Genomic DNA, 18,120 nt, shown 5'->3' with positions numbered 1-18,120 from the left:
GTTTCATAGTATTTCGGATTACGAAGTATGAATGTTATAATATATCACACGTGGTCGGTCTAAAAAAACTACATTGCATTTGGTTTCATGGCTAGGCACCACTACGTGGCAGAGTGTGATTGGGCAGTGGGTAATGAGACCAAAATACCCTCTTTATTACAAGGATACAACAGTTAAAATAAACTGGATTTTCAACATTTGTTGGGATTGGGACAATTGAGTGGATGAGGCAACAGAAGGAAGAAGGCAAGAGAGAAAGAAAACTCAAAGCAAGGCAAAAGAAAGAAGAGAGCAACAAATACAATGGTGGTTCTCCTCTCTCCTTCCCTCTCTCTCTTCACATCCAACCATCTTCTTCCTTCCAATCTCCTTCTGAGGTACTTTCTGTAATATCTATGAATTTATTTTTTTATATATTTATGTTCTATGTATTTTTTTATTTAATTATCTTCCTAAATTCTTATTTTTATTGGTACTTTAGAGAGCAAGGTAGAGTTGTGATGCAGCAGAACAAATGGAAATTAAGTTCAAGTGCCAACTCAAAACCCAGTTTGGAAAATGGGGTTGGCAGAAGAGAGTTGCTCATGTTTGGCATTTCTGCTCCTGTTTTACTAGTCTCACCATCTCCAGGTGAACTTTCTCAATTCACACTTTGGTGTTTTGGTCACTTGATTTTACAGTTACTGAAATTGCATGGGTTGGTTTTTTGCTTTGGGAACTGCTTTTGTGGGAAGCACTTGTGCACATAAACCTCTTTTTCTAGAACTAGAAGTGTTTTATTTGTAGGAAGCACTTCTGCTCATAAAATCCGATGTTGCAGGGTCCCTTGCAGAGGCAGACTTGAAAATGGCTCCATTTTTTGATGAAATAAATTCATATTCTTATCTATACCCAATGGAGTTGCCATCCAAGAAGGCCCTTTTCAAGTGGTATGCATTTTTCCCCTTCAATTGAAATGCTGATATTAGTTTCTGGTGTGAATTTTCTTTTTCCTTAGCACAAAAGCAAACTAGTGGAATTCTTCGGAATTGTCGTGGGCATATAATTTGTAGGAACCTGACTCTTTTCATCTGTTTCAAGGGTGGAATCGAGAAAGCCAGAGCGTTATTCATCAGCAGCACCATTATCTCGTAAGTTCAGCTTCATAAGTAGAGTGATGAAGTTTTACATCTTCTTTTATATTTTCTGGGTTACCATATATCTGTACCCGGATTTTGGTAATGGTCATGAACGCCGATCTTGTACATTCTCACTGGACACTGTTTTATGTCTTATGCAGCTGATGCACGCCTGCGCATTGTTTCTGAGCGCGTTGACATTGTTGATAACCTCATCATTTCCATTTCGGTAACTCCTGATAAGATCACTGGTTGTTAAATGCAAAATCCCTTTCGTTACTTTGCGAATGCTTATAATTTAATTTCCTTTGATTCAGATAGGTCCCCCGAATTCAAAGATTATAAAATCACAAGACAAGAGTACATGGACTGCAAAAGACGTTGCTGATTCTGTTTTGGCAGACAAGTCCGCATTGGTAATGTTCCACCCGGATATTTTCTAAAAGCATTTGGTTTTAAGGCTGATTAGTAAACATCTGTTAAACCGATTTGCCTTCAATTTTCTTGAGTGTAGTCTGTAAAAAAGAGTATTGTGGTTGGATGGGATGGAGCACTCAAATGTACCTAATTGACGTTTGAGAGAGTATTGTTCTGCTTTTGAGTATTGTGGTTGGATGGGATGATGTTTATTTGAACTCACATGCTACAGTTTCTGCAGCGTGTCACCTCAACTCAGCGCCAGGCTGAGAGTCAAGTTCTCGATGCACACTGTGGTGAAGTAAGATTGCCGCCCCCTATTTGGTTTTAAGTGGCTGAAGCCATCATTCTAAAATCGACTTGGTAACAATGTAATATGTATATGCATATGAAGCTTGGCTCATTGTTATTTCCACAGATTGATGGTCGGCCATACTGGTACTATGAGTACCTTGTTCGAAAGGCACCCACAAAAACTGTAAGCATTCTTTATAACATCAGTTTTCGGTGAAGAAATATTTGATATACTGTTCTGGTTTCTTCCTGATTCTTACAACAGTTGCAAATCGTGCAGGCTGACGAATCTACCAATTACAGACACTATGTGGCTTCAACAACTGAACGAGATGGTAGGAAACTACTTATGTGTGTTTCGACTAGAAAATGCATTTGCTATGTTCTTATTGGGTTAATATTACACTCTAGAACCTCTTTTTGAATACTGCGAAAACTCAATTGCAGGTTACTTTTACTCTATAAATGCTTCAACCCTCAACAAGCAATGGAACATAGTAAATCTCCTCTCCCTCTCTCTCTCTCTCAGTTGAATTTTGTTGATGCTTCCAGCTTAGTATTTATGTACATTATATGTGATGCAGGTGGGGCCAATCTTGCAAAAAACAGTAGCTTCATTTCACCTTCTCCCTCCCACAGAAAACTATGTTCCTCCATACAAGGATCCATGGAGATTCTGGTGACAAGTTCATTTGATCTTGTCGTCCCACTCGCGCAAAACTCACAAATTTTGAACAAAATTACTCTATTCCCGTCAAAATTTTGGCTTTAAATTCCGTTGTGTTTCTCTTTTGGTAAACGATGGGTAAAGGGTAGATGACAAATTTTGTATGTAACAATTGGTTGCATTTTATTCATAATTTGATTGATTCTGTTGTTTCGGTGTTTCGACAAATCCCACATCGGCTGAGAGCAAAGAGCGGGGGTGAGAAGATTGGGTATAAAAACGGTGGCAGAGGTAGCTGATACATACTTACCTGGACAGGGTCGATGGGGGATCTAGAAGCCCCATGGCCTAGGGTTGGTAACCTCCATTGCACATATAGGAGGGGTGCCACTCTATGGTCTCCCCAAGCGGGAGAACCAATGTCATAATTTGTGACAGCGGGGGCCTGCGTTCGCGCGGCCCCTAACTAAATCTTAGTACAATCTTGTTTCGTAATTGTGCGGCCTCTAACTAAATCTTAGTACAATCATGATTCATAGATTTTTAGGATCCTCACTAAAAAGATGGTTCCAAAAAGGTAATGGTTGGTAATAGGCATTCCAAAAAGGTAATGGTTGGTTGCTGATTTCGGTGAGGCGCGGTGTTGTTTGGGGTGCGACTTTGGCTGGATCGACATGCACGGCTGCGGTTTTGGTGGTTGCTGCGGCGGCTATGGCGGAAAACGCGTCGGCTCCGGTTGTTTCTGTGTTTCTTTGCTTTAGTCTCACCTTTTGGTTGGGCTTCTGTTGTTTGTTTGTGTTTTTTGTTTTTGGACCTCTTGGGCCCTTGTGTTGTAATGTTGGTTGTGAGTAATAATATGGGCAGCCATGCCCGAATTTCTTCAAAAAAAAAAAAAAAGGTAATGGTTGGTAATAGGCACGTGATGGACACGATTCACGGATTAATAGAAGTCACAACATAACATATAGAGCGTTGGAAACTTAGAACTGGTGATTTTCCTTCATTGATAAAATATTGAACTATTTACTTAGTGAGGGCGCACCAACTAACAAAGGAGCGAAGTCACAACATAACATATAGAGTGTTGGAAACTTAGAACTGGTGATTTTCTTTCATTGATAAAATATTGAACTATTTACATAGTGATGGCGCACAACTTACAAAGGAGCTCATTCAATTTTGAGCAAAGAATAATGATACATCAAAAGGAAGAAAAAAGGGTAGCAGACTAATCCTGAGACGTGGCAGAATATTCGAAAAGGAGGCGATTTGACGGAGCAGACTGCAGGAGAACCCGCAGGCGGCTCGTAAGATGGTAGGTCAAGGTCCATTGCGTCGCCATCTCTGAGTCCTTCATTTGCCTAACAATCGAGGCCTGAGGGAAAAAGAAACGAATACTCTTAAATGATCATAAATGTAAGGTGAAGGAAAATGAGATGTTAACAATATCTGTAAAGTTTCTATGTTTTCACATCAATGAAACCCTACGTAAGGTGTTCATCCAATTTGAGAAGTAAAAGAATTAACAGCGGGTTGAAGAGTTTTACCTGAAGACGTTTCCCGAATTGGACTTCAACTTCTGTACAAAATGAAATATTGCTGGCTATGGATTTGAGAGGATCCACCGTAGGATCAACAGAGAGCAAACTAGGGATCTGCGGTGCATACACTAGCGTCCACCTTGCCTGCCCAAACTCTCCTTGCCCTTCTATTCTCGGCATTAGTTTTTCCAGTGTTGTAGTTGCAAGCTTTTGGAATGCGAGCTGCCCATTGTTTTCCAAGATGGACGCCGCCAATTGACTTTCGAAGACTCTAGCAGCCTATGCATATGGAAAAAAATGGATCAGATGAAGGTGCCTGAAAGTCTAGTAACAGAAAATTGACTCCCGCCAACATTTAAAAATAGCACCTCAGTAGGTGAGAGGGCATCCTGTTCCACAGAGCTAGTTGAGGTCACCACCAGTTTGTCCTGCCAGTTGCTGGCTCGACTTTGAATCCTGAATTGCCACTCAGAACCTACCAGAACTAAATCTAGCATAGGATCTAGTCCAATTCCGGGCTCAAATTTCGCAATATTTAGATGCTCTTTTTTGAGCCTCACCTGCAATTTTGGGAAGTTTATGAGACGGAGAAAGAATAAGCTGAAAAACAGAGGAACCATGAGTTATGGATAAGCTTGAACTTCCCACGAGAAGAAATTTACTGTGTACTACAAGAACATAAGAAATAAACTGACTCACCTGAGTTGCCAATAGATTTACATCACCATTCTCAAAAGTTAAGACGCCTCTAGGTTGTATCAATTTGGGATGAGCTGGGCCATTTAAATCAAGCTCTCCACTAACTGCGAAATTGAGAATTGGAGGATAAACTACTCTCAACTCTGGTCCTAGAGCAAGCTTTAAATCAGTAAGCTGAATATCTACGTTCGGTTTAATGTTCACTTGCTCCGTCTCCTTTTCACCTGGTTCAACTGCCAATCCAGAAAATAGAAGGTTAGATCCAGCAGAATTTGAAATTTTCAGACATCAACTTTACCAACTGTACATACATGAAATATTTGGTATGATTTAGAGTATCATGGTCGTAAGGTCACACAATGAATGAAGCTAAAGAGGCAGTGATGTCTTACCTGAGGGTTGAGAGAATTTTGTCCTCAAAGCAGCAGGTTGTGAACTGAAAAACCGTGATACATACCTTGAGGCAACTGCCCGATCAACACCAGTAGCCATAAGCCTAGACTCATTTGATGCCAATCTATTAGAAGCCGCCTCGCTACCCTTATCATGTGGTAGATATGCTTCACCATGGCTCAATTTAATATTTCCAGAGATGTTTGGTTGCAATATAGAACCAGTTATCTGCATCTGAGTGTCAACCTGGGCACTGCAATCTTATTCAATACGTTAGTTTTCTTTGGGAGGCAAATAAAAGGAATATGCAGGCAAGACTACTAAGAAAACATCCCATAGAAGGGAAAGACATCTCTTTCAGAGAAAGGTTATCTCATTTCTTTTTTCTTCAGTTTTTCTTACTTTATTGTTCTACATTTTTTGGATTTGTACCAGAAACAAGAATATGAATCCAAAAGTTAACCTAGTTTCATGATGCCAATGAACTTATACTTTCATTTATTAGAAATTATAATACGTACCTACGAATATACTTTGCCCGTACTTCCAGAACTTCACATTTCAAGTCGATTTTATCTCCAAGGTATGCTTCACTGGTTCTAAGGGGCAGGTTTCCTTTTACAAACAGTTTTCCCCTTCTGCTTACCCTACCCTCCAATGAAGTGATGCATAACCTATTCGATTTCACATGAACTATGCCACTGAAGTTTGACAGTGGTTTCCAGAGAACTGGTGAGGAAATTGATGCCCTGTGGAATGATGCATATCCATCCAGTACTGGTTGTTCAACTGTGCCTCTTACCTATTTATATAAAATCCGCAGATAATTTTAAGCCTTAAACTGAAACATAACAGAGCAATTTTAAGAAAGAAACACAGTTTAACGAATCAAAGACATGCAAAAACTCCATATTCACTTGACCCACCTGAAGCATCACGGCAGCATCACCCTGAAGCCATTTAGCATAAGGAGATAGGGCAGTTAACAGCATCATGCCCCCATCTTCAATATCAACATCTATTCTGACTTCCCCTACATCTAGTAGGTTCCAGTTTAAACCTTTGAGGCCTTCTGCTAATCGAGTATTCCAACCTTCTTCATTTCGCTCTCTTGAAAGTTTCTTTTCACTGACATCATGTACAGATCCCCTACCTCTTTCCTTCACCCGACCTTCCAAACTTGCTCGACCTTTATCTTTTTCTGAATCTTCTTCCTCTGACATGTTATTCTGAACAAAATTAACAGGAACACTTCCTTGAATGTGAACATGCCCAATTCGGATGATTGGTTCAAATTTTGCATTGAACAGAAAACGACTGGTTGAGGTTAGAGAAGCAACAACTTCAGCTCGTTCAAGATCAATGCCCCCAATGGCACCATCCAGGAGCCTTACTTGCACATCGCATTCTGGTTTTGCAAGATTCCCTCTGAGATCACCTTCCATGTGCAATATACCTCTAATTGGTGCTAAAAATTTCCGTAAAGATTGAACCACATCAGTAGCAGAAGATTCAATCACCTGAATCACTGGAGGAACTAGACTAACAGGAAAATTTAGAACAGCAAAGTGAAGATTCGTTTTGGGCCCTAACAAAGTCCCATCTGCATGTATTGTAGCATTATCCTTCTGAATAAACATCTTTTCCAGGCGCAAACCATCATCATTGCTGTATGCACCAACTGCCAGAACTCGCTGAGTTTTGTATGTACCCCACTCCCAATCCTCGCCATGAAAATCAAATTCTGCCTGACAAAACAATACAATGATAAAACCAATTACCAGAGGACAAAGCCTACATGCCAAGAACCAAAGAGTAACCATGGAAGCTTAGTATTTCAAGTTTACTACAATATTTCCTAAGTTGGACTACCACAAATAAGGAAAAAATTATGCTTATTATCTCATGGGAAGGTAGTTTGTTCAACCGTAGATAGATCTAAGATTATCAAGAAGCAAGGTTCAAGTGGTCATCAATTTGTTATGAAAGTGCTCAGGAAGACCTCATTTTATTTACTACTAATTGTGTTCCAACATCCAATTGTCCAAATAGGGTTATACGTCTTTACAATTTGCAAGTTGAGAATTTGAACCCGTGCAGGAAATGAAAACATAATACCATGGTATCCCCATTGCCACCACCACTTGCATCAAGACAGCCATGCCAGCTACCTCTAAGCTCAGTTAAACCTGGAAGATTTAAGTCTTCTACAATAACTTCATTTGATGAAGCATAATGTCCCTGTATAACCTGAAATAATGGATGACCAACAGTCAAAAATACATAATGCCCCTCGCTCATCTCATTATGAAAAACAGAAGAGAAAATCATAACAAGGAATCAAATCCCAAAGTTGTGCACCAGCATCAAGTACTACAGCTTCAAGAAAGAAATGAACATATGGTGTTTCATCCAAAAAGTACCTCCAGTAGCTCTTTAAGACTTTCAGTAAATAATCCCACTGACTGCAAACTCTGAATAAAGAGATCCTGCATGCAAATTTCACACAAACATGTCGAAAATGAGTTTTTCATTAAATTACTTTTCAGTTTATGTTTTTGGCTAGAATGGAAAGACGTTAATTACTCTATGTACTTATTTCCAACTTATTTTAATGGAATACAACCTTTGACCTAGAATGAACAGCAGGATCTGTACTTCGAGAAATGAGTCTCGCTAGGGGAAGCATCTCAGCAACCTCAGCTCTAGGAACTTCCATTCTCATTCTCCACCTCCCCACAGAAGATATGACACTTCCCAGATGCCCAGCCATTGCCCTTTCCAAGAAGCCACCCTTTTCCTTTCCAGCAGGGTTGCAGTCTCGCGAGCCTGGCAACACATATTCACCCTGAAGCTCATAACGGCTATTGCTTTGCTCCAGGACTGTTTTCTCAATAGTGATCTGTATAATTTATTAACAGGTACCAAAGTTAGACATGTCATACAAAAAATTTAGTTGTGAATAAGAAAGTAACATCACATCGAATCTTAAAAATAAGTGAAGAGAAATTATATTGTTTTTTACGGTATTTTACCAATTCACTTCAAAAGACTTTGGAAAAGCTCCATATAGTAGTGCATCTTTCATTATTGTAAATCTAAACTAGATCATTAAAACAAGAAGCTTGAAGCTCCTGGTGTTAGTTGATATGTGGATTATTTCTGGGATATTTACTAAAGCAAAGGCTGGAAGAGAATCAAGAACAGCTCGACTGAGCTAAAGGCAGACACAGATAACCATCAGGCGGAAAAGTATGCATCACGACCGTGGCATGAAAACAGCAACCAGCGTGGCTGGCATAAAACCAGTAAACACGCAGATAACCATCAGGCGGAAAAGTATGCATCAAGACCGTGGCATGAAATAAGCAACCAGTGTGGCTGGCATAAAACCAGTAAACATTGTGACAAAAAGAAGACAAATCATAAGAATAGCAGAAGTCAAGGTTACAACAGAAAACATGTGATTGGAGGGAAGACAATCTTCTCAAAAAAAAAATCTCATAGCAATGAATCCACAATGACAGATGAAAGGTACAAAAGCCTGGAGTACTCACAACATCTCCACTCCATCTAGCAGCGACATCAAGGGCTTCACCTAGCACTCCACTGAATTTCGGCCGAAGTATAGATAGCAGCCCATGACCTCTTCGTTTCTGAAGATTAAGTTGAATTTCTGCCTGAAACCAAATAACCAGCTAAACATTTCAGAATTGAAAAGCAACTGAGTAGAAACAACTTCCACAGAATAATCAATTTATGAAGCTTCAACTAAATTAGGATTTTTCATTAAGAATTGAAAAAAATTATGATTTCATTCAACACCACAACCTAGTTAAAATGAACATGTAGATAGAATGGATTAAAAAGAAAAAGAGAAAATAATTGGCATTATAATGCAGAATACCTAAGGAAAAAAGATTATAGATACGAGAAAAGCTTTGGATTGGTTTAAGTCATTTCAGGGTTTATTTTACCTACTTTTTCTCTTTTACATCTGAGAATTTCCTTGAACCGATGATTAAAGATACTGTGGTAAACTAGATGGTTAAATTGACCTTAAAACGTCCCAAAAATCTTAAAGAAAAAAATTGGCCTTGCAACAAAAGAAATAAGGTCTGTTTTCCTTTTATTTTTTAAGGCTTTGTTAGGATAAACATCCATGTAATAAAACATTTGTGCAGGTCTCTGAACCATTCTTGACAGCCATCTCATAATGATCGAATGTGCACTCATTATGAGTAAGGAGAAGAAATGGGGATTCGAAAACATTTAAATCTAGAATGCTTGCTAGCTTGCCTTCTGTATTGTTCCACGGAGTGATGCCAACTCCAACTCATCCAGTGGTAACTGGCGTATCTATAACAAATGCAAAGACAATAAAAAAGAAGAGTCAGTAGACAATTTGCTGCTAATAAGCTCAACTAAAAAGGACTTGCATAGGAAAAACAAAGAATATTCTGCAGAAATACAGGTACCTCCAAGTTAGCAGAATGAAATGGCTGGAAGCAGATGTTTGCTTTTAGTTGCCCCTTTTGAAGTAAAAAGGATACCAACTTCCCGCTTTGAGAATTATCCTCACTATTAGGCTTCAAGGGCCCAACAAACTCCACTACAAGACTTTCATCTGGCCTACCAGTGGCATCCAACTGCCAGAAAGATCTCATATTTCAGAAGGAATTATAAGAAAGAAAAATAAAATATAATAGGCCATCAATATAGTTGATTAAGTCAAACTCCTCTTTTAGCCATATCTAATGACATAGGTGATAGGCCTCACTAACAACAGCATTAATAAAAAAAATCCCTAGTTGAATCATTTATCAAAATTCCATTCCCCAGAGCATAGGAACACAAAAATATGCAGCAGAAACGTGTCCAAATACTCGACTTAGGCATGGGAATGCCAAATGCAATATAATCAATTTCAAACTTGAGAAATTTGCTCTCTAAATCTTGAGCATGCAATTTAATAATAAAAATACTCGCAGACATGTATTTTTTGCTCAAGTTACCAAGAGCTTCCATGATAAGATGGAATATAATTATAAAGCTTAGTACCAGTTATGCTCTACAATGCAAAATGTCAGGAATCCAAAACCATAAAATATACGAGTCAACATGTTAATTTCAAAGGTTATATTGGCAACATTGACGACAAGACCAGTTTAATATCTTCAGCTCGATTCCAAGATAAACCAAATGTGCAAGGTGTAAAGATTCTTTGCATTACCTTGACATACTCACGTGACAAACTCAATGATCCAGCCAACTGAGGCGCCAACATCAACTGATTCAATCTAAGACCTGAAATCGAAACCTCTCCAACAAGGCTCTCTGTCTTTTCTTTATCTGTCATCTCCACAGGTAAATTATTTCTCTCTAGACCAAAATCTTGTCCATTATTAACACTACAAGGCTTTAACACCTTGCCTTGAAACTTGATCTTGCCTGTTGCTTTCAAATGCATAGGTTTTGGAGAATCGAAAGGATAAGGAGATACCCAGTTAAAAAACTCAAAATTATGCATACGCAAATCCAATTCAATTCCCTCAACAACAAATGGCATTGCATTCTTTGCATAACCATCACTTCTGTGCAAGCATACTTCGTCAGTGTAAGATGTTTGAACTTTCGAAGACAAATCAAAAGCAGCAGATGAAGAATTAACAGTAATGGAATCATGTGAGATTATGATATCTCCTCGAGCATCACTAAAGGACCCTTCAGCTTTTGGAGCTGTCCATTTAATGTCACACCTCCTAGATTAAGAAAACAAAGCAAAAAATTGGAAAAAAATCTTAGTGAACCTGAAGAAATTGACTCTAAATGCAGATTATCATCAACATCATGTATATTCTGATGAGCAACCATAACAAAAGGCAGATGGGGCAAATAAGCAACATCAATAGTTCGTGATCAACAGTTAAGAGGGTAGACACAGAAATCTTACGGTCTCAACAGCGAACCAGAAATTTTTGTCTCTCCATTTAAAGCCCCTAACTTGAGTGGCATTAGTTGAAGGTACCCAGGTATATATCGATGCAGAATTTTATCAAAACACAAACTTCCAGAGAAATTCACATCCATTGATGTATCATCAACCTCACCCTAAGTATAACACCACAGAGTTAATTTTCAAAATAGAAATGTTAGAGTGCCACATTAAAAATAAGAAGTTACAAGATTTAGCTTGATAATAAAGCTGGGAAACACTCGAACTCGAGCGAATTGAACCCAATTTAAACTCGAGCCTGAATAAATCTAAACCCATTGTGAAGGTTAATTAGTTTAGAGGCCGTGTTGACTTTCTAACCTAAGTTGCACCCCTACAAATAGTAAAATATCATGCTGTCCATGGCAAAAATGAAACCCCAAAACTAAAGTACGAAAGTCAAACAAACACCAAAAACTTCTGGGGTCACAAAGATTTATATTCAATATGAAAGCTAAAGCAGCTATAAAGTTGAAGATAGCTTAAAAAATCTCCTAGAAATATAAACTTAATGAGCATGCTGAAGTTACCAAATAATCACCGTGGAGAGAAAGAGGGGGGAACTAGTTTGCTAGTTTAACGACTCAGTAAAATGATTCTACAAAGCTTGGCCACAATTTTAAACAAAAACATAAGTGTATACCTCTGGGCAAATCCAAGCATTCCCTGCCCCTCGAATTTCACCACCATCTACAAGGCTAGCTCTTATTCCATACAAATCAACAACCTATAGAAAATACAGAATAAGCTTACAAGAATATAGATGCAGCGGCATGAGATGAAGAATCATCACACAGTTGGACATACACATTTAGTTGCTCATCAAAAACTCATACACATTTAGTTGCTCATCAAAAACTTACACAGCTCTCAGTGTTATAAGTGAAATTGGCCGATAAGCAGGAAAATGGTACACGATCAATTGCTGCTACTGCACCAGCTTCCTTACTTTCCAAAACTGCTTCACATGCAGAGGACGGAGGAAAATCAGCAACTGGATGAGATATCCTTCTAGAGACCATTCCACTTCCCACAAATATAGGTGCATCCAGTGGACCTTGACAGTTAAACACAGCAGTCACTGAACCAGCCAGCTACATGGGGGGTAAAGTCAAAGAGATACGTAAATATGACGTATATCACCTCATATATTATCACTGCATTCTTTCTTGTGGAAACTAGGCAAGAAACTAATGCACACAACATTATTACGTGATTTTGGGAAAAATAATAGCAGGGGAAAACATGTACAAATGGCTAATAAAAGTATTTGACAGAATTCAGAAGAAAAAAAAAGTAAAATCGAACTTAAAAGTGAAGGGAAAAAAAATATATAAGCATATAAGATTATAAGATGTGGTTAATATGATTTGCATCAAGTTACTAGCCGAAAATCAGCTCTTCAAACGCTTGAGAATGCCATTGTATTGGCCAAAGTATGAGACTCATACCGAGGCTTTTAAGAGAATTCTATTTCATTTAACTATTATCAGCCAGAAGTTCTGTTAAGGCTGTTGTGCTGTTTTCAATAAATGTTTTGCAAGCCATGATTATCACATGCGAGCCGGCACTCTAACATAGATAATGTGTTGATATAGGTTCAAAGGAAAGTGCCAGCTTCATATCCATGTCAGAGTGTAGCACTTCTGTTTATGTTTGGACCTTCCCTTCTAAAGGAGAAATCATAGGTTCTACCATCTACACATGGTGGGACCAGGGAGAAGCTTGCATCTACACTGCAGCTTAGTATTTCCATTTTATAACACAGGAAAGAATAAAAAGACAGATACATGCGAACAGACAATCAGATGCAACATACAGAACACACACATACCGGAAACAAGAGAGGTTTCATTTTGAAAGTTTTCATCAAGGAATTTACTTCCACGCAAGAAACCTGGAGATGAAAGTTCGTATGAAAAGATTACTAACTGGATGTAGTATTGTTAATAAAACAAAAAGGAACTCAATAAGACATTTCGTGTTGCCAGTTCAAGCTCAAATTAATTGCCTGTTATTAAACTTTTCCAGAAGCATCTCCAAGAACATACCTGACACATAAGATGAAACTCTCCTTCCTCAGGATGAATGCCAAAATCTCCAGAAGCTTCCAAGGGAATATCACCAAACCAGCCACTTGCATTGTGTAGGAATATTTGTTGGCCACGGAAACATAAGCTTGCTGAAATATCCTGCATAAAAGAGACGCAGGGCACAGAACAAGAACAACTTTTCAGATTTCAAGGACAACATGACAGACTATAAACATGAGGGATGGTTTCAACCATAAACCTGTTGCATGATCAGAGAACCATAAAGTTATCATGTTTGCATAATGTGCTGTTAGAAACAGTAACATGCAAGACGACAAGTATTATTATAAAAGACCAATGCCCTGGCAGATCGTGCAAAATGCATCATAACACACTCCATTAAGCCGAAAGTATTTGGAGTCTGGACAGATTCAGTTTGTTGTGATATATTGAAACCGGAAGTAATTCCTTTTCCAGGCAACCTACCAAGTCTATTTGAAGGGGGAAGGAACATCCACGCAAACAAGCATACTGTATCCATAAAGGTTTAAAAAATAAAACAAAAACATATAACCGAGACATACAGAAAATGATGATGGCGCATCAATTGTTTGAAAAGCCAACCCTGTCACATCAAGCTGTCCATGAAGATTTGGAAATGTTTCTCCATTTGACATGCACAAGTGAACCTGAAAAAGTGAAAGTACATATATATCTCAAAACAAACAAAATATAATAACAATGAACTTTTTTTTCTCCAACGTAATGTCAAAAGAGAAAATACAGTTGAAATGTGACATCTTGAGATTTCAGATACACACAATTTTATATAACATTAAAAAATAGGAATAATCAACAAGCAGAAATGGCCACAAAGAATGAATTCATGTAATTACTTAAGCAACAGAAACAGTATAACCCATTCAGGGCACAAACTGGAGAAGTGCCACCATAAAATTTTATAATGGAAAAAATATAAAGTATACATTGGAGTTCGAGAAGCACCTCACCAGTGGCTCTTCCTTTGGACCAAATTATTGGAATTTCTAATATCCTTTCAAAAAGCTGCAGAAGAAAAGACAACCAGCACACAAGGCACGTGAACCAACTTTGTAACCTCATATTGGAAACACAAAGGTGTTGACAATCTCAATTAAGTGTCATTTTATTTTGTAGTGTCTCCCTTACCGGAACAAACAAGTTGGCAACTTTTAAGTTGGCATGCCATTTCTGTTCAACAATGTCAACAAAAACATCCGTAGACAACCAGCCACCATCTTCAGATATGTTTTCAGATCTCCACATCTTACAGTTTCCACTAACTTGAACGTGAGCCCGACCATAGAGATTTTGAAACTTCACATGTCCATCGACATTCTCCATCTCTCTATAAACATTGTATACAAAAATCATAAATGCTCAGCTTAATGCAAAATTTATCTTGTCATAAACGTTTTCTTGCATAAGATGATGCATTATCACTATACACAGACTATATATTTTCCACAGGGAAAACATCTTAAAAGATGAGTGATCCTAATTAGTATAGTTAGACCTCTATCCAGTATGTCAAAATTGCAACGACAACAAGTTTTTCTATGTAAAACTGAGCACAACAGTTAAAAGGACAGCCAGCTCCGCCACATAAGTAAATCATTTTTATGACAAGAGCCAAAAAAAGAATTATGTTTTTGCTTATTATAAAGAGTAAAACAAGAAAATATATAACAGAAGTGGCTCTACCGAGGTTCCCTATCGCCATATGCAAGCAGCATCAATGTTCCTCCTTTGAAATGAACAGAATCTAGTGTAACTGGAAGTATCTTCTCAAAGCCTTCAGACTGCACAACACCGACCCCGTCAACAAGTTCTGCAACAATATCTTCAACTCTGGGGCCCATAGACATCAGCTTTTGAATGGGTCCAGAGAGAAAGGCTAATGGCTCTGCTGCATACCTAGACAAGGAGGACAAGCCTAATTTCAGGCTTAGGGGCCAGATAGGAACTTGATCGTATGTAGCAAAATTTGAATTCTGCGACATCTGACCACTTTGCCCCTCCGATATCTCATCACCGGTATGCTTATTTACATCATCAACTCCAAAATCCTCTTTTACGTTACCACTTTTGGTATTAGCTCCTGCAACATTTTCAGTGGATGGGAAAGTTTTACCGGATGTCCCATCTCCAGTAGACCTATCTAAAGTCATAGGAAGTAGATCTTCTATGAAATTAGAACTACTTAAATGACTGTTGACGTTCTCATTTTCTTTAAGAGGATGGTCTGCTGAATCTCCATAATGTTTTCCATTGTGGTTATCGTCACTTACAGTTTTTTCACCAGTACTTGTGATAGAAGCGTCAGCATTAGTATCAGCCACATTGTTCAACAAATAGGTGTCAAAGTTCATCACATCATAACCTCCAGATGACTGTGAAGGCTCAGACTTCTGATGAAATAGATCCTGAAAATATGCAAGTGCCCTTGCTGCACTGTACCCGAGAATTCTTCTTTTGGCAGTAATACCGGAAGTAGAGATATCACTCCCATAACCCTTCCTTTTAAATTTGTGCTTTTTAGGCCCCCTTATCAATCTGGACCAAAATTTAAGCCCTAACCCAGGAATTTTGACACCCAACGATTTCTCCAAATCTGCATGCTTTATTTCATAATCAACACCTGTGTCCATGCAATGATCCCTCCGGTACATCTTTTCATCCATGCACGGAAATGACTCAGAACTTGTTAAATCTACTGAATGGCTATCACCTTCCTTCGAGTCATTTACATTTGCAGGACTAGAACCCTTGTCAGTAACAATGTAACCCATCTCTGCAGCTTTTTTTGCCGCTTCATCTCTTTCTCTTTCCCAGCAAGCAGCTGCTGCTTCTCGAGCAAGCCTTCGGATTTTGGTTCGATGATCAATTCCCTCTTCGTTAGATAAGTGCCTCTGTAGACCACCTTCATTTGAGGGTATCCCTAACCAAGAATAATCCTTCTTCTGTGCAACCAAGACCGTCGGATGCAACAAAACTGCATCAACCACAATCCTTCCCCTCCTCAGACTTGCAAAAGGACGAAGCCGAAGTTTCATAGATGGGACCTCACCACAAGAAAATTCCTCATTATGAGGCCCAATTGAACAAGAGTCCAGTGTGACGCTCAAAGGCGATAACCTCCGAACCTTACCAAAAACAACTTCACGCTGAATATATTCACTGAGTACTGAACAAACAGAAGGCAAAAGCTTGGCTTCAATGAAACCCTTGGCTTTTAATTGCCCATACCATACCAATAAGCATACACCGGATATGGTGGCCAAAAATACAGAGCACCTAATTAAAAGCAACCCCTCTTCCAACAGATGAGACAAAGACCACGTCAGAGCCTTGCTTTGAGAAAAGGGCTCTTTAACACATTGCACCTTCATCCCATTTTTTAGCTCGAAGGTTCTCCTTAATAACTCCACATTTTTTCCCCAAAAATGTGAAACCTTAATCGCTTGAGTAATCCAATAGTTCTGCTTTTCACATACACACCTGCGAGCAGCCCTTTTTCCCGTACGCCCTCTGTCCCAACAAATGAATTTTCCATTGTTTCTACCATTTAAAGAGCTGTGTAGTGAAACCCCAAGAAATGGGCAGTGGAGTTTTCCGCTCATTATCTTCCCTTAAGAAACAGCATCCAATTGCAAGTCATCTGCCAGGGGCCAAGAAGCAGCTCTTAGTCCCCTAACAAATCAGAAAATCACGAAGCGCCAACACATTTTAACCCTATGGAAACAGATGTTGATTTTCAATTAAAAATCCACACCAAACCCAAAACAATCATCAAATCGATAGAGAGTAAATGATATGATAACGGATTTGGAAACACCGAAAGCTAATCGCTACCAATGGACATTTCAGTTACTTGTTAGCAGAGTAATACTAAGACATTTTCCAAGTAAACAATCACAGTGGCCAGTAATTCGAGTAATAAATCATTCATCAATCAAACATACATATCAATTTCCTCCTCCAACACCCGAAAAGCCCGTAAAATTGCGAGTTTTAATTTGATTAATTCACTAATTGATAAAAAATAACAGCCCTAGAACTGGTCGTCACTCTCACTCAGGAGCAGCAGAGAACCAAATGCCTACAGTTAACAGAGCTACTCTAAAGCCAAACGTGTTCTTTCACTGCCGGTTTCGAACCCGAAAAATGCAGAATTTAATATTTTGTATTCAAGTTTTCAGTTTTCGGAAATGAAACGCAATAGTTTGAAGACAATCGAACCTGGAGTGACGAAATGGAACATTTCACAGGTATGGCATTGCTTGCTTCCTTTGGTTTCAGGCTTTCAGTGTTGCTTGAGAGAGAGAGAGAGAGAGAGAGAGGAGAAGGAGAGAGAGAGAGGGAAAAGGTTTGCTTGCTTTTTTTTATGCTTGCTTGAATTGCCGGTTTATTTGTTGTGTCTAGTTTTTCCGCTTCTTCTTCATGGAGAAGACAACTGGGGAGGGAGGGAAGGAATAAGAAACAGTCAGAAATGCCACGGTGGAGCACCTGAAATGTCAGAAATGCCCTTAACCAGCGATGGTGTACCATGTTGAATAAGAAACAGTCCCTCTCAAGTCTCATACATTACCAAATTACCAATCAATATCACTCTTTGAAAATAAATGATGATAATTCCAAGACACTATTGCCATTACTGAAAATTGAAAACGCTTTTGGTGAAAGCATTTTAATACAAGTACAAGAAAGTTCGCTCAACAAATCAATACAAAGCTACTCAAATTACGAAGTTTTATTTGATCTGTAGCACCACATTGACTTACCAAAAAAAAGTGTTCACTGTCACGTGGCATCCTGAATAAAAAATATATTATTGAATTGTGATGTCACGATAACGATGAACTCGTTCTATGTAAGCTTTTTCAACAGTACATTGACAAAACTCCCGTTTTGTCCTTAATGC

General features: G+C 38.6%; 2 protein-coding genes and 1 non-coding gene across 5 annotated transcripts; 2 read left to right on the top strand and 1 right to left on the bottom strand.

Annotated features, from left to right (window-relative positions):
• Positions 1-192: 192 nt before the first annotated feature.
• Positions 193-2,701, top strand: LOC126604389 (psbP domain-containing protein 5, chloroplastic-like). The gene is made up of 11 exons (XM_050271623.1): positions 193-377; positions 482-630; positions 821-929; positions 1,081-1,130; positions 1,280-1,347; positions 1,436-1,534; positions 1,777-1,836; positions 1,954-2,013; positions 2,110-2,164; positions 2,277-2,326; positions 2,414-2,701. Exons 1-11 carry the CDS (start codon positions 304-306, stop codon positions 2,510-2,512), a joined length of 873 nt encoding a protein of 290 aa, XP_050127580.1. The 5' UTR covers positions 193-303; the 3' UTR covers positions 2,513-2,701.
• Positions 2,702-2,798: 97 nt separating this feature from the next.
• LOC126606067 (U1 spliceosomal RNA) lies at positions 2,799-2,961 on the top strand. The gene has a single exon (XR_007617105.1). It is a non-coding gene; the product is annotated as a U1 spliceosomal RNA (small nuclear RNA).
• Positions 2,962-3,580: 619 nt separating this feature from the next.
• On the bottom strand, positions 3,581-18,028 carry LOC126604375 (protein TIC236, chloroplastic-like). Of its 3 annotated transcripts, none has more exons than XM_050271598.1 (24): positions 17,439-18,028; positions 14,901-16,931; positions 14,346-14,544; positions 14,163-14,222; positions 13,742-13,846; positions 13,176-13,316; positions 12,959-13,021; positions 11,988-12,218; positions 11,768-11,851; positions 11,083-11,240; positions 10,363-10,891; positions 9,608-9,778; positions 9,429-9,488; positions 8,687-8,809; positions 7,756-8,031; positions 7,553-7,618; positions 7,248-7,379; positions 6,056-6,877; positions 5,651-5,931; positions 5,129-5,382; positions 4,737-4,969; positions 4,406-4,597; positions 4,044-4,316; positions 3,581-3,871 (listed from the first exon to the last, which is right to left on the bottom strand). In XM_050271598.1, exons 2-24 carry the CDS (start codon positions 16,817-16,819, stop codon positions 3,725-3,727), a joined length of 6,519 nt encoding a protein of 2,172 aa, XP_050127555.1. In that variant the 5' UTR covers positions 16,820-16,931; positions 17,439-18,028; the 3' UTR covers positions 3,581-3,724. The 3 variants fall into 3 exon arrangements, with proteins under 3 accessions (XP_050127555.1, XP_050127556.1, XP_050127557.1); XM_050271599.1 differs by having other exon boundaries at positions 14,901-16,889; XM_050271600.1 differs by having other exon boundaries at positions 14,901-16,857.
• Positions 18,029-18,120: the final 92 nt, after the last annotated feature.

The sequence above is a fragment of the Malus sylvestris genome, chromosome 15 (genome assembly GCF_916048215.2).
Source record: "Malus sylvestris chromosome 15, drMalSylv7.2, whole genome shotgun sequence".
Classification (NCBI taxonomy): Eukaryota; Viridiplantae; Streptophyta; class Magnoliopsida; order Rosales; family Rosaceae; genus Malus; species Malus sylvestris.
This window is presented reverse-complemented; position numbering and strand designations above follow the sequence as displayed.

Bases quoted from the DNA above. Each gene is read 5' to 3' on its own strand.
- LOC126604389 (XM_050271623.1), top strand. From the start codon at position 304: ATGGTGGTTCTCCTCTCTCCTTCCCTCTCTCTCTTCACATCCAACCAT. The intron at 378-481 runs GTACTTTCTGTA...TTGGTACTTTAG, and splicing joins CCTTCCAATCTCCTTCTGAG to AGAGCAAGGTAGAGTTGTGA. The intron at 2,165-2,276 runs GTAGGAAACTAC...ACTCAATTGCAG, and splicing joins TTCAACAACTGAACGAGATG to GTTACTTTTACTCTATAAAT.
- LOC126604375 (XM_050271598.1), bottom strand. From the start codon at position 16,819: ATGAGCGGAAAACTCCACTGCCCATTTCTTGGGGTTTCACTACACAGC. The intron at 13,317-13,741 runs GTATGTCTCGGT...TCTTTTATGCAG, and splicing joins ATGCGCCATCATCATTTTCT to GATATTTCAGCAAGCTTATG. The intron at 6,878-7,247 runs GTATTATGTTTT...TTGTTTTGTCAG, and splicing joins GTGGCAATGGGGATACCATG to GCAGAATTTGATTTTCATGG.